We start from the raw sequence: 12,385 nt of genomic DNA on the forward strand, positions 1-12,385 counted from the left end.
GAACAGGGGCGTTGTCATCTTGGAACACAGAACGTTCTCCCGGAAAGAGAGTATGAAGCATAGGGTGAGGATGATCTGCAAGAATGCTTCGGTAATGGTCCCCTTTGACCACCCCCCCTCAAGACAAGGAGAGGTCCCAATCCACGGGCAGATATAGCGCCCCACACCATTACAGAGCCACCGCCATGTTTCACGGTTGGAAACAGGCAGTCAACATGAAATGCTTCTACCGATGTTCGCCACACGAACACACGTCCGGTGGTCTGGAATAGTGTAAGAGAGGAGTCATCAGACCAGATAACTTGTTCTCATTGCAGTTGTGTCCATTTTAGGTGGTCTTGGCACCACTGTAGTCTCTTCAAAGTATTCCGCACTGAAACTAACGGTTTTGGAATAGCTACTCTGCCATGAATGTTAGCAGCATGCAACTCCCGTTGAATAGTTTTCATGGATACAGGGTTCTGAAGGTGGGTATTCATCTCGGATGTTATCACCGGCAGTGTAGTCTTGCGTTTTCGAGCGACTATCCTCTTCAACACCCGTCTATCACGGTCTGACAACTTCGACTTCCTGTCGCTGTTGTGCCTCGAAGAAGACACCTTACCCAACTTTGTGTATGCCGACAGAGTCCTTGAAACACCGACAAGGTTCGCTGTTCTGGACACGGACGCTCCAGACAGGCGAGCTCCGATTATCATGCCCCTTTTAAAGTCAGAGAGGTCGGACATAATCTCGTTTTGCTAGAAACAGATTTTTCTCATGCAAATTTCGCACTGCCAAATGCTAGACAGATACCTTGCCTTTCATCACCACTAGGTGGCACATTCTTGCGACTCGTGCCTGCCGCTTATTGGACGGTTGAGAACGACTCCATTCTTTCACAGGTGTTCCTATTATTTTGTCCTATGCCTGTAGAACTCCTGCTTAACTATTTCTTCGGTTTTATTAACACCGTAATGCACTTCACGAATAATTTCATTTTCGAGTGTTTGGGGAACAATTAATAATTCTCGACCTTTTTCCATTCGATATAAAATTCCGTTTTTTATTAAGTATTCGTTATCGTCATTTGTTTCTACGTGTTCTTTTAATGATTTAATTAATTCGTCTTTTTCCTGAGCGGCAGCAATTTTTGCTGCAACTTCACTAAGTGCTCCAGTAATCATTAACACTGTGTTTCTAGAAAGGGCATCGACATGGGACATATCATTTGAATCTTTATGCAAAATTTCATAGTCAAATTCTTCTAGTTGTAAAGCCCATCACGCTATTTTGGGTGTTATTTCTTTTTTATTCATTGTTTGGGTAAACGCAGCGCAGTCTGTGTAAATTTTAAATTTTGTACCTAGCAAGCACGACCTAAATTTTTTTAATGCTTCTATTATGGCTAAAACCTCTAATTCATAGCTTGAAAGTTTTTCTTGTTGAGGTGAAGTTTTACGGCTAAAATAATGTATAGGATGAAATTTTCCATCATCGCCCTGCTGCATTAAAATTGCACCAAATCCTTTACTGCTAGCATCAGTATGCAATTTCAATTTCGATCCCTGATGAAAAATGCGTATAACTGGTTTTTGATTCAAAATATCTTTTAATTTCTGGAATGCTTCTATTTATTCTTGACCGAAATAGAATTTCGCTTCCTTTCTTAACAAATCACTCAAGGGACTTGCAATTTTAGAATAGTTGTAAATAAATTTGCGGAAATAGGAATTACGTCCTAAAAAACTTTGCACTTGTTTAACCGATTTAGGGGTAGGGAAATTTTGAACAGCAGCGGTTTTAGAAGCAGATGGTTGCATCGTACCGTTTTTAAAAAAATAGCCTCAAAACTCAATTTCGTTCATTAAAAATTCACATTTCTTAAAATTAAATTCAACTCCGCATTCTGACGCCACTTTAAGGACACGTTTAAGTTTTTCGAGGTTCTCCTCTTGAGTTTCCGACGTTACGATTATATCATCGAAGTATAATTTCAAGGTATCATCTTTGATCGAATCTTTAAACACTCTGTTTATATGTCTTTGAAAAACATTTGGAGATGAACTCAATCCGAAAGGGGTTTCAAGAAATTCATATTGCGAATTATCAGTTGAGAATGCTAAATATTTCGTACAATCTGGTTTTATGGGAACACTAAAGAACGCATCTCGGATATCAAGCTTACTATAACACGAAGCATTTGACATAGAGTCCGTCACTGTCTCTATAAGGGGTATCGGGTGTTTATCATTAACTAATTTTTTTATTAAGTTTACGAAAATCAATGCATAATCGAAAATCACCTGAATTTTTTCGACAAACTACAATCCATCAGTTGAGACTTTAAGCACTGTTTCACATGGCTCAACGCAATCTCATTATTACTTATCGCATCTGCTAAATGCCCTAACGGAGTAGAAAAATTTTCTACTTCAGATTTGTTTCGGGAAAGAGAGCTATAAATTGCCTGAAATGAGCGATCGGCTTTCAAAGTGTAACTTCTTTTTACTCTAATTGGATTTGATTTTGATTTGTTCATCTACGTCGCACTAGAGCTGCACAATGGGCTATTGGCGACGGTCTGGGAAACATCCCTGAGGATAATCCGAAGACATGCCATCACAATTTTGATCCTCAGCAGAGGGGAAGGCACCCCCGCTTCGGCAGCCCGACGACCTGCACGCGAAGTCGAGCACTTTACGGTGGAACAGTTTAACGAGGACCAATACCGCCCACCCTCGGTCCCTCCGCAGACTGATCCAAGTGATCACCCACCCGCATACTGACTTGACTTCGGTGATCTGCTGGGAACCGTGTCTTAACGATCAGTCCACTGCGGTACTACTCTAATTGGAAGGCTTAACAGAAGGTTTTAGGAACCTTGAATGTCAAACGAGGAAGGGTTGGGATTGTTTATATTACTCGGGCGCCGAAAAGCGATCTTATTAGTTTCACTTTGGATTCTAGCGTAATTTATGTGTCTAATATTTTCGACATTTACTTTCTGGTTGGATTTTGAGATCTGAATTTCGTTATTAAAGAAAGTAAAGTTCAATTTTTTAATACATTAAAACCTTAAATCATTTCATTTGTCAAAATTTCCAATACATAAAAATCAACAGGTATTAATTTTTTATCTAAGGTAATTTCGCAATGAAAGAAACCTATTGGTTCTATTGGATGATTTCCGTTAATTCCCGTTATCTTTACATTATCAAAACTTAAACTTGGACTGTTAATTTTTTCATACAATTGTTTAGAAATAAGACATAGGTCACTTCCTGTATCTATTAAACATTGGCATTCTTTACCAAGTATTTCAACTCTTTTAATGGGTTTGTTATTTTCAATTCTAGTGACTAGGACTGGGCTATAAATAGATGTATCGAGACATATCGATTTAACACATATATCGGCAAGACGATACAGCGACTTTCATTCAAGGCGATGCATCAGAAATCTGATTTAAGCCGTTGAGTAAAGACAACGAGAGCAAAACAATATAGCAATATAAGACACGCAAGGATATAAGATAACGATATAGCGATATAAGACTCTTCTCTTACGTTCCTTGATGTCGACTCGCGCTGTGGAAGACGATGTTCGTTTCGTTATGTTGAAATGGCCTTGATTGGTGAGCTGTAGAATCAGAGCTTTGAGAACACATATCGTTATATCGCATGTTCCTTTTCGCACCTCTTAGCTTTTTTTTCTTTGTCGCGACTTTTCTTGTAATTATTTTCAGTGGGATTAACTTCGTGATCGCCGATGTTACCTTGTTCTGAAGGCAATCTATTATTGAAAAGAATATATAAGGAAGAGTTTCTTCATTAATTAGATAAGTTTTTTTTTAAAAAAACTTTTTATTTTTAAATGTGAAAATTATCGGCAATCTAACTTAGGCACCCATAAAGAATTGAATTTGTTAGGTTATTTTTTTACTTTCTTTTAATTTATTAAAAACTTTTTGGATGGAACTTCTAATAATTTAATGAGTTTTTATTACTGATTTTAAATTTATAAATCTTGTTGTTTTTATTTTTAGAAATAAAGTTAAAACAAAATTTATTTTTGTCATTTGGATTTGGACATAAGTCAATCAACTTTATTTATACAAAAAAATTTGAAAGGTTTGCATATTTTAATCATTTTTTAAATCATTTAGCACTTCGTTTTATTAGAGAGTATAATAATTTTTTTTTAAAAATATTCTTTTCATATTATTTGTTAATTAGCTAAATATATTATAGAATATCAAAATTTTTTTATTTTTAAGAAATTAAATTTTACTTTGTTTTTCGTTCATTATTTAATTTAATTTAATTATTTATCTGAAATGATAAGGTCCCGCAGTGAACTGATCGTTAAGACACGGTTCCCTGCAGATCATCGAAGTCAAGCATCACTGGCTGCGGTCAGTGTGCGGGTGAGTGACCACTAGGATCAGTCTGCGTAGGGACCGAGGGTGTGCGGTATTGGTCCTCGTTAAACTGTTCTACCGTGAAGTGCTCGACTTCGCGTGCAGGTCGTCGAGCTACCGAAGCGGGGGTGCCATCCCATCTGCAGAGGATCAAAATTGTGATGGCATGTCTTCGGATCATCCTCAGGGATGTTTCCCAGACCGTCGACATAGCCCATTGTGCAGCTCTAGTGTGACGTATATGAACTATAATAACTGAAATGATTATAATAAGAAATAGTGTTTTAAAAGCGTTTTTTTTTTCTAAAATTTATTTAGCACTTTGTTTTAAACATACAAATAATTTTTAACGTTTCATTTAGAAATTGAACATTTAGATCGTTGTTGTTGTTAATTTACGTCGCACTAGAGCTGCACAATGGGCTATTGGCGACGGTCTGGGAAACATCCCTGAGGATGATCCGAAGACATGCCATCACAATTTTGATCCTCTGCGGAGGGGATGGCACCCCCGCTTCGGTAGCTCGACGACCTGAGCGCGAAGTCGAGCACTTTACGGTAGCACAGTTTAACGAAGACCACTACCGCACACCCTCTCGTCCCTACGCAGACTGATCCAAGTGTTAACCCACCCGCACACTGATCGCAGCTAGTGATGCTTGACTTCGGTGATCTGCTTGGAACCGTGTCTTAACGATCAGTCCACTGCGGGACACATTTCGATCGAACTTAATAATTGTGTAATTATTTATGTATAATAGTACAAGAAAACATTAATTTGTAAAAAACGCTTTAAAAAAGTTTTTAACACTTTGTTTTACGCGTATTATGAATTTCTAAATAAACATTTCAATAAATATTTTAAGTAAGATTTGTACATCGTAGTCAATTTATTTAATATCTTTCTTAAGCAAAACATATATATCTTCAAATTTATAAATTGATTTAAATCAACCTGAGTATGAAGTTTTGATAGAAATCTGACTTTCTGTGCCTTACAAGTAAATGAAATTCAAAAATACTATATCGCGATACATCGCTACATCGCGATGCAAAACTGACGATGCATCACGATATATAATTTCTAATATCGCCCAGTCCTACTAGTGACATAAGAAACTTTAGTTTCGGTATTTAAATTAACGTTACTGTTCTTAGCGGTATGTCCAAATTGTGAACAAATTCTGCATTTTACACCCTCTCTTTTGTATTTACACTCAGTACTTTTGTAGCCGTAGTTTAAGCAGTTATAACACTTTAAATAATTAGAGTGATTAGCATTATGATTAGAATTACCAACATAAAATTGATAATTTCTTTGAATGTTTTGAGCATGAATGACTGGTGAATTATGATTATTTCTAGAATTTCTATTGGGGAAATATTGACGTGATGTATTCTTATTATCCCTAACTATATCTGGTTTGTATGTGAAATCTCGCAAATATTTACTCGTTTCTCTTTTAATATGGGATCTCGCAGTTTCATAGTTATCTAATTAAGATATCAGTTCTTAAACATCTTTTATCATCGGTAATTCATCTAACATATTGTCTCTAATTCCATTCGGAATTTTGGTCAACGATCATGAAATTTTGAAGTTCATCAAAGGATTTAACTTCCATAGTTTTTAAATATTCTTCGAAATAAGTGATAATTTTGATTCCGAAGTCTCTCCACGATGTTGTAGCTTCTTTTTTTGCGTTACAAAATTTATTTTTTAGTTGTTCTGATGTTAACTTAAATCGGTTTAATAAAAGTTTCTTTACATAATCAAAATCATTAGAAAATTGATCGGGTTCACGTGCTATTAAATAAGCTATGTCAAGAGGAAGTAATCCAACCAAAAAATTCTTTTGGTATTTTAGATCTACTTATTTGTTTTTCAAACAGTGACAAATAAATTGCAATATCTGAACCGCTTTCGTATTTATTAAGAAATCTTAGCATTTCTGTATTCGCTGTTTCCGCTTTAGGTAAATTAGTTGCTATTTTACTTTCTAATTCTAGTTTCTTAAAATTATATTCACGTTCTTCTTTTTCTAGCTCTTCTGAATTCTCCGTTTCAAAAGTTAATGTTGTTAATAAATTTTTCACTAGTTCCTCATCATAATTTTCCTATTCTGTAATCGTCCCAACTAATTGTGGTACTTAGGCATTTTCTGGCGCATTCAGTTCAAGTTCACAAAGTAAATTAATCCAATAAATTTTTCTGGCTCCACTAAGAAAGGCCATTTTAAAAATAAAATACTCTACTCACAGGTTTTGTGGAAGCCTCATGAAGTCATCACAGTTTCTTTCAATCACGAATTCACAGTTCAGCCTCATCGGCCACACAGCTTGGAAACACAAATGATCATACGATTGATTACCACAGTTCAACAGTTCGTCTTATTCGACAAAATCCCGGTTAGAGCCCCCATAATTTTGTGGTGTTTTCGAGGAACCAACAGAATTAACGATATTGATTGTTTGACGACTTTCGTGATCTTTAATGAATCCAGACTTCTTGAAGCTATTCATTATCGTATAGGAAGACACATCATTCCATGCCTTGTCAGCCATTCTTAAAACTTTTTTTTTTTTTTTGGAATATTTTTTTAATTTTAGAAAAAAAATCTACACTATTTATGGAAAAAAATTCAAGTTATCGAGGAATTAGAAAAAAAAAATTCGTGAAATCATGTTTTTTTTTAACATTGAGTGTATAGGAAATTTGAAGGGAATTTTTTTTCCTTCGAGATATCGAAAAATTCGTTAAATCGAGGTTCGAGTTAGCGAGGTTCGACTGTATATATATATACAGTCGGTAAAAAAAGTATTGGCACATCAATATAGTTTCAAATATTTACGCAACGAAGAGTTCTAACTTTACCAATTAAACTATATTACACTCAATTTTCAAATGAAAACTAAATCACAAAATATAAAATTCCCGTCATTGCTAACAAAATATTTCCATAGAAAAAACGCATTTTATTTTACAAAAAAAATATTGGCACACTCGAATTGCATTACTGCCACTACAGATAAAAGAAGAATAAAACCTTATAGTCACTTACTGAAACCGATTCATAACTTGTACTAAGACTAGAGTATTAAGTTACGTTCAGTGTTATTTTGAATTTCTCTATTCATTAAGTATGAGTCCGAAGAAGTGTGAAATTCCAGGCTCCACTCGAGAAAAGATAATATGTCTCCGTGAATTAGGAAAAAGTTATCGGGATATTGGAAAAAAAGTTAAAATTGAGCTTTTCAACAGTTCGTTCCATTATTAAAAAAGTGGAAGAAACAGGATCCACGAAAAATAAACCCCGATCTGGTCGCCCAGTCAAAGTAAATGACAGGGAAAGGAGGCATGTTGTTAAAATGGCCCTAAGAAATCCAACTCAAAGTGCTCGAAATTTAGCCAACGACTTTGCGTCAACTTCTGGCAAGTCAGTGACGCCACAAACTATTAGAAATGTTCTCCATATGAGTGGTCTTCGGGGTAGGAGGCCAAGGAAGAAACCTTTTATTAGCGAGGTTAATAGGAAAAAGAGACTTGAGTTTGCTCTGACCTATCGAAGTAAGCCAATGGAGTTTTGGAAGCAAGTTATTTTTTCTGATGAGAGTAAGTTTGAAATATTTCGGCCAAAAAGCATTTTAACTGTTTGGAGGAAAAAAGGTACTGCTCTTGATCAGAAAAATATCTTGTCAACAATTAAGCATGGTGGGGGAAATGTGATGGTTTGGGGCTGTATGGCGCATAATGGGGTTGGAAGTTATTAATGGTAGGATGACAGCTTTATCGTATATAGAGGTTTTGCGCCGTAACTTGAAAAGCAGTGCTAGAAAATTAGGCCTCCAAGACACCTATATATTCCAGCAAGATAATGATCCGAAACATTCCGCGAATGTAACAAGGGAATGGTTGCTTTATAATGCACCAAAAAGGCTACGCACTCCCCCCCAATCTCCTGATCTGAACCCGATCGAACATCTTTGGCACCATCTAGATCAAGAAGTAAGGAATAACCACATTACGGGAAGAGATTCTTTAGAATCTACATTGATTCATTCCTGGAATAATATTTCCTCAGATATTACCAAAAAGTTAGTAGAATCTATGCCACGAAGATTAGAAGCAGTCATTAAGGCCAATGGATTGCATACAAGATATTAAAAAGCAAATCACCGATAATGAAAAATGTTTTTATTTATTTCACTAAGTGTGCTAATACTTTTTTTGCAAAAATATAATAATGTTTTTTTTTTTTTAAATTCTGTAAAAGCAAGTGTGCTTTTTATTTTCACTTACTTTTGTTTTTACTATAATAAAGGTAAAGAAAATCCTAGTTTGGATTAGTTTGGTTATTTTATCTTGCAAGAATTTTAAATTAGCTTAGTGTGCTAATACTTTTTTTGTCAACTGTATAACTCGAATGCCACTATTTTTCATGAAAAAAGAGAAATGTGTTAAAAAATGCACTTACTTTACTTTTCTCTTAATTAATGATTATTATATTGTTATTTGAAAAATTGTGTGCATTTTAAATAAATGTTTAAATTATTTTTCTTTTAAGTGATTGAAAAACATTTATAAGAATGACTTAGCCTTGAAGTTTTTAGTGGTTTTAGCGTTAAAATTCAATCTTCATGGATCGACAAGGAAAAAAAAACGTTATATGAGATATGAATTTATTTTTATTTATATAAAAGATTATTAAAGTTTTCGTTGGGAATTTGATAGTTGAAGTAAAATTAAATGAAAGTATAATTTTTAAAAAAAATTGTTCTCTTTGGAAAGCATTTATATGGAGACATATGTTTTAATAAAAAAAATAACATTGTTATGGTGAAACTGAATGACAACCTCGGGGTGTCCGTTTAAACCTTCATGGTACGAACCTGACAACAAGTCTCAAACATTTTATTTCCAAAAATAATGCGTTACCCACTGAATATTAAATATTACGCTTTTCATCAATCTTTTCTTTAAAAAAAATATGAATTTATTTTTCGTTAGATTAACGATTGTTAAATTCCGATTTGGGAACAATTTTGTATATGTTTCGGTGATGGGAATGCAAGAATTTCAAATGCCACTGGCAATGCAAATGGCAATGAAACATCCTCTTTAATAGTAAAAGATAACAAACCATCTACGAAACTTCACAAACTCCAATTAACAAGTTATTCTTTAAAAACATTAAAAGTTGTTATTAAAAGAACAATTAAAAACTTAAACTTTTGATTGTAAATATCTCATACTGCAGGTGGGCGTCACCGGGTAGAAACGGGATATCAGGACGAAGTCTCGGACGCTGCACAACAACCCTTTGAAAGCAAACTCATCTCCTTAAGTACTGGACATCAGCCCTTTCACTCCCTGCCTTGGCCGCCGGTTGATGCTCCTCCGCCGGTATTCATCCGCGCAGGAACTATTTCGGTTCGTCCTCCTACCTTCGGTCTTCGATCCAATACTCGATCCTTCTACCTCGGTTTTCATGTTTTCTCAGCTGTCGCAACCAACAGCCTCTACAGTAGCCCCCTACCAGCGCTAGCGAGACTGCTTCCTCCGACCACTTGATCACGCTTTTATCATTTTTCTTAGCACCTTTTAAATATTCGTTTAAAATTGCTTGAGTGTGGGCAGCTCTCGGTATGAATCTTCTATAAAAATTCAAGACTGCAAGAAATCGACGCAGCTCTCTAATTGTAACTGGCTGAGGAAAATTAGCAATAGCAGAAACTTTATCAGGAAGTGGAGTAATACCCTTTTCCGTTACACAATGCCCTTGGAATTCTACTGAAGACTGTCCCAGGACACATTTGCTTACGTTGAGTGTTACACCATATTCAGCAAAACGTTGAAAAACTCGTTTTAAATGCGTTAAATGTTCTTCTTCGTTCTTCGAAGCTACCAATACGTCATCAAAATAAGGTACACAAAATTCGAACTCACCTAAGACTTGATGAATGAAGCGTTGGAAAGTTGCGGCAGCATTTGATAATCCAAACGGCATATACAAAAACTCGAACAATCCAAACGAGGTTATTACCGCAGTCTTTGGCACGTCTTCGTTGCGCACCGGAATCTGATAATACGCTTTTTCCAGGTCCAAGGTAGAAAATATCCTTTTACCTTCCAAAACCTGAAAACAGTCTTGCATGTGGGGAACAGGGTACCTATCTGGCACGGTCACACCATTAAGACGACGAAAATCACCACATGGTCGCCAGTCGCCATTCTTCTTTAACACCATGTGTAACGGACTTGCCCAACAGCTTTTGGAAGGCTGACAAACCCCTGATGTTACCAGAAATTCAAACTCTTGTTTTGCAGCTTTCAACTTCTCTGGCGATAAACGTCGAGGTTTCGAAAAAACAGGAGGTCCTTTTGTCTGTATCCAATGTTCTACTCCATGAACTTTTCTTGGCGTGACGCCTGACCTAATCAGAGCAGGAAATTCTGAGAACAAATTGTGGAATTTAGAGTTCTCTAAAATTACCTTTACCGTTGAAGCATTCCCAGCATACCGAGTACCTCTTGTTTGCAACTTGGTCAAAGGATCAATTACTGCAGCATTTTTGACGTCTACTAATAACCCAAAATTGCGTAAGAAGTCAGCTCCGATAATTGGATGAGACACGGCAGCGATGATAAAAGGCCAGCTGAAATCTCTTCTGAGTCCGAGGTCTAATTTCAACAGGCGTTGGCCAAACGTTGGAATGGTCGTACCGTTTGCGGCGAACAGCTTCATCTGTGAAGAATGGTCACTAGATGCATAGGCAGCACGAGGTATTACAGAGACGTCAGCTCCCGTATCGATGAGATAACGTGAGGATGTAGACTTGTCCGTCAGATAAAGTCGCTGAATCATCGCTTCGCCGTCACCCTTTTGACTGGATGACGGCCTCAGCAGTTTTCCGGCAGGAACGAACATGGAGGTCGGCATTTTGTCGCTCGTTGCTTGAATATTTTATGATACCAGCAATACTGTGAATTTGCAGACTGTCGGCTTCGGCTAGTAGAGCGTTTCTGACTAGTACTTCTCGATCGGTCACTTGTACGGGCTTCCAACCGTGCGAGACGAGCTGTGATCTCTGTCAATAAAGACCGTAAATCCGTCTGATCCGTCGAACCAGCAACTACGCTGACTGACTGTGCGTTAGTTGTTGTAGCCATGATACCATCCGCTATCTCCGCCAGCTTGTCCAATTTATCGTTGGAAATCGCCAAAATCTGTTGAACATTAGTAGGCAACCTCTGCAAAAATAAAGATTTAAGAAGTTCATCGTTAATTCTTGCACCGGCTTTATTCCGCATTTCCAGAAGCAGTCTTGAAGGACGGCGGTCGCCAAGTTGCATCCCCGAAATCAAATCCCTTAAGCGTTGAGCTTCAGATTCAGCATATTGAGCGCACAATCTTTTTTTAAGTGCGGTGAAAGGCTCATCCTCAGGTGGACTGATAACAATATCGCTGATAATCGCCAGTTCCTCCGGTTGTAGAGCAGAAACTACTTGGTGAAATTTCGTTGATTCTGTAGTTACTCAAGCAAGAGTGAACTGGCTTTCAATTTGTCTGAACCACAATTCTGGATTAGCTCTCCAAAAAGGTGGCGGCTTTACAGTGACACGAGCAATTTGTTGATCAGCAGTTTCCGTAGATTCTGGCATTTTTTGCATTAATCCAAAATTTATAAGTCCAACAAAAGAAGTAATTTGTACTCACGGCTTGCCAAAAAACCTTAAAACTTGAAACGTACCATCTACTAGTACTCCGTAATCCATCTACTAGTAGAATCTCTCAAATGCAGTTTGCAGAAACAGAAATATACGTATTCGTTTACAGGTCACCAATTGTATATGTTTCGGTGATGGGAATGTAAGACTTTCAAATGAAACAATATGGCAATGAAACATCCTCTTTAATAGTAAAAGATAACAAACCATCTACGAAACTTCACAAACTCCAATTAACAAGTTATTCTTTAAAA

At 36.6% G+C, this 12,385-nt stretch overlaps 1 protein-coding gene across 1 annotated transcript; it reads right to left on the reverse strand.

The window, feature by feature from the left end:
- Positions 1–11,303: 11,303 nt before the first annotated feature.
- Positions 11,304–12,179, reverse strand: LOC107449374 (uncharacterized). The gene is made up of 2 exons (XM_016064879.2): positions 12,155–12,179; positions 11,304–11,929 (listed from the first exon to the last, which is right to left on the reverse strand). The coding sequence occupies exons 1-2, from the start codon at positions 12,177–12,179 to the stop codon at positions 11,304–11,306; spliced, it is 651 nt and encodes a 216-aa protein (XP_015920365.2).
- Positions 12,180–12,385: the final 206 nt, after the last annotated feature.

This window comes from Parasteatoda tepidariorum, chromosome 12, assembly GCF_982258835.1.
Source record: "Parasteatoda tepidariorum strain Cologne lab strain chromosome 12, Ptep-v5.0, whole genome shotgun sequence".
NCBI classification, from domain to species: Eukaryota; Metazoa; Arthropoda; class Arachnida; order Araneae; family Theridiidae; genus Parasteatoda; species Parasteatoda tepidariorum.

Bases quoted from the DNA above. Each gene is read 5' to 3' on its own strand.
- LOC107449374 (XM_016064879.2), bottom strand. From the start codon at position 12,179: ATGGATTACGGAGTACTAGTAGATG. The intron at 11,930-12,154 runs GTACGTTTCAAG...GAGTAACTACAG, and splicing joins TTACGGAGTACTAGTAGATG to AATCAACGAAATTTCACCAA.